Consider the following 3031-nt stretch of genomic DNA (forward strand, 5'->3'; position numbering starts at 1 on the left):
TGCATATCATGAAAGTTATTGATAAATATCTTTTACATTTCTAAGGGAAAGAAATATTTATTGTTTTGTTTCTCAGGAGTTTTATGTCATCTCATATTTTGTCCATGGCCAAATAAATTATATTTCTTCAAATCAAAAGTTTATGTATATTCTGTATGTACTTTCTCCAAAACTTGGCCTCAAGATATGAGAAGCCTCATGACAAATAAAATTATCAGGCTTGTATAAAGCTGAGATTACTTCATAATCTATCTAAGATCTTACACACTTCACAGCACACTGGCTAGGCTACATAGTCATTCCACCACTTTTGGCATTGGCTTCTCTCATTCCCTGCATTTGCTTATATTTTCTGCAATCTTCTAAAATATATTCATTCTACATTATAATTGAGTTTTTTTTTGTTCTAGTGTATTGATTCTGCACTATTTTCTTTTTTTTGCAGAAACAGCATTGAAATTTAAGACATGAGTGAAATATTTCTGAGTGCTAATAAAAAGTAAAAATTTCCATTTCCCTTTTAATATCATCATAATTGTCTTCTCCTTGAATAATAACTGTCATATATACATAGTTTCTACAAGTCTCTTATACACTGTACAATACACACATTTTACTATATCATGTTAAATTTATATTAAAAAAAAAAACAATCTTTTTGCATGATAAAAAGTCAACAAACATTTTTGGAAATTAACATGTTGCATTTGATAATATAAAAAATATTAAAGTTGATGTGTAACAATGTTGATATTCAAACTTATATGTCATATTTTTTAAAGACTGTATTAATCATAATAAAACTATACAAATAACATATCTGGTATTCTGATATTACCTCACATTAAAAAGTATACCCTAGTTAACCAAACGTTCATTCTTCTGCTTTCTTCTGTTCCCCACACTCAAAACGCACAAAGTCAACAATTTCCAAGTCTTCCTCTTGGATCACTTCTGCAACAGTTTTGGAAGGATCACTCAGGAACTCTTGGTGTATTAACAATGTTTCATCATCAGGATTGGGAGCTTTTGGGTCTGAGAGATTCCCTACTTCCTTTGGATTCATACCTGGATAGAATCAAAATGAACACAAAAATGCATTAGAAAAATATCATGAAACTTTAAATATTTTGCAAGGTAATACTGGATTCAATTCAGGTGATAAAATGAATACCTTTTTCACTCAGAATCTATACTTAAATAAAAACTCATCTAACATATGAATGAACAAATACATACCAACAATGTGAACACACAGTTGCCGCGCAGCCTCAGTCAACTCTCCAGATGACCGGAGTGCCAAGATTGCTCCAAATTTTCCTACGAGTACATCATCACCTGGTGTACTAGGATGGCTATATCCTATGAGTTGCACCCCAGGTCCACCCACCAGCCGAGTTCCCCGTGCTAAGCTCATATTTTCACCAACACTTCCAATGGCCAGAGCAACAAGATCCCCAAGTTTTTTCCCTTCACTCGTAGGAACATCTTTCATCTGCTCCTGGGACATTAATTCCTGAAAAATGGTATAATACACTGGTCTGATAAGCTGACAAAATTGTCTTTATGTGTCTTTTTCATGTCTTCTTTATTTGCAGTTCTGCATTTTCATATTGAGTTATTTGACTGCCCCTCCCCCCCAGTTCTCTAAATCCAAATAAAACATACAAGAAAATTTTACCTTCTTCAGACCATGTTCTAAGAGAGGAGTTGCACCTGATGCACATTCCTTTGCTGCTTGGGACACTAGAGACTTGAACTTTTCATTCCTTGCCACAAAGTCTGTTTCACAGTTAACTTCCACCATGGCTCCAATGTTGTCCTCTATGTGAATTCCAATGAGACCCTGTGCTGTTGTGCGACCAGCCAGTTTTGTTGCTTTTGCCCAACCCTGTGCCTGGGCTTCTGCCTGGAGCCATGTTTCAGCCTACAAAAAAATGTACCAAATCATTGAAAACAAAAAAAATAAAAAATAAAATATAACACCACTGTTAATACAAGCTACAAATAACTCTCAGAAATAAATTGTGCAATTCAGTTGATGCTCAAAATTGATTGTAATTACCTTTGCAAGATCATTTTCATTTATCTCCAATGCCTTCTTGCAATTGGACATGGAAAATCCAGTCTTCTTTCTAAGCTTAGCTAAGCTGCCCTTGTCAACAGCTGCTAATGTTCGGCACACATGAAAAAGTCGTATACTCCTCATCTGGCTCTGTTGGAGTAAATGTTCATATATGATTATATCTACTTGCTTTTTTAAAAGTAGATCTACTGGTAATATACTTGTAATTAAATGAAATATGTTCATAAGTATATTCCAAGTGTATTATACATTTGAAGCATTTTTTTTTTCTGTTAATTCTTAAATATCTAACTGAATACAAAATATTATTCAAGCATTTCTTATCTCTTCCCTCCATCTGTAACACAATTTATTTTATTCTTTTGAACAATTTGAATCAATTTCATTATCTAAGTTTATATCACATAAATTATATTTACTGTGCATACAGGAGTTTCTCATGTATGGTAAACTGGTAATGATAGATTTGGTGGTCAGAAGAAAGAGATGGTATATGTAACAGACCATTCTGAGTTTTGCAATTGCCTCCCAGTAAATTAGAACAGAGGAATGAGTTGATTGTCTCACTGACTTTCTTTTTTGTTTTTGTTTTTAATAGTATAACAGACAATAATAAAAAAAAACTGGTTATATTCAAAGACAATCAAATAATTTCCCTTTCTCTCTAAGGGTCAATCCTGCTGTTATATATATATATGAATATTAAAAAGACACAGTCACAATAAGAACATAATGTTTTGGTTTTGTTTGGGTGAAGATGAAGTCAGAAGGACTTTGAAATGTTACAACTTGAATCATATTCTTACTGCGGCTTTGTCTTTTCAATCTGTATGAGCACTTACTGTGTTTACTTTTGTTTCATATACAAATGAGTTTACATGTAAAGCCAAGTTTTGGCAACTGAGTTTCACTAAAAATGAATGGATGCACAAGCCTATTATGTAT

The 3031-nt window shown here is 32.9% G+C and overlaps 1 protein-coding gene across 1 annotated transcript in view; it reads right to left on the reverse strand.

Annotated features, from left to right (window-relative positions):
• Nucleotides 1-506: 506 nt before the first annotated feature.
• Nucleotides 507-3031, reverse strand: part of mEFTs (elongation factor Ts, mitochondrial) — a 4341-nt gene continuing 1816 nt past the window's right edge. Inside the window, exons 2-5 of the mRNA XM_043020177.2 lie at nucleotides 2066-2215; nucleotides 1682-1927; nucleotides 1240-1516; nucleotides 507-1068 (exon numbers count right to left, since the gene is read on the reverse strand). Of these exons, the coding sequence (XP_042876111.1) occupies nucleotides 875-1068; nucleotides 1240-1516; nucleotides 1682-1927; nucleotides 2066-2215 (867 nt within the window). The 3' untranslated portion in view covers nucleotides 507-874. The remainder of the gene's footprint in view (nucleotides 1069-1239; nucleotides 1517-1681; nucleotides 1928-2065; nucleotides 2216-3031) is intronic.

Source organism: Penaeus japonicus, unplaced genomic scaffold (assembly GCF_977035675.1).
Source record: "Penaeus japonicus unplaced genomic scaffold, GWHDUDI00000001_assembly GWHDUDI00000001, whole genome shotgun sequence".
Lineage (NCBI taxonomy): Eukaryota > Metazoa > Arthropoda > Malacostraca > Decapoda > Penaeidae > Penaeus > Penaeus japonicus.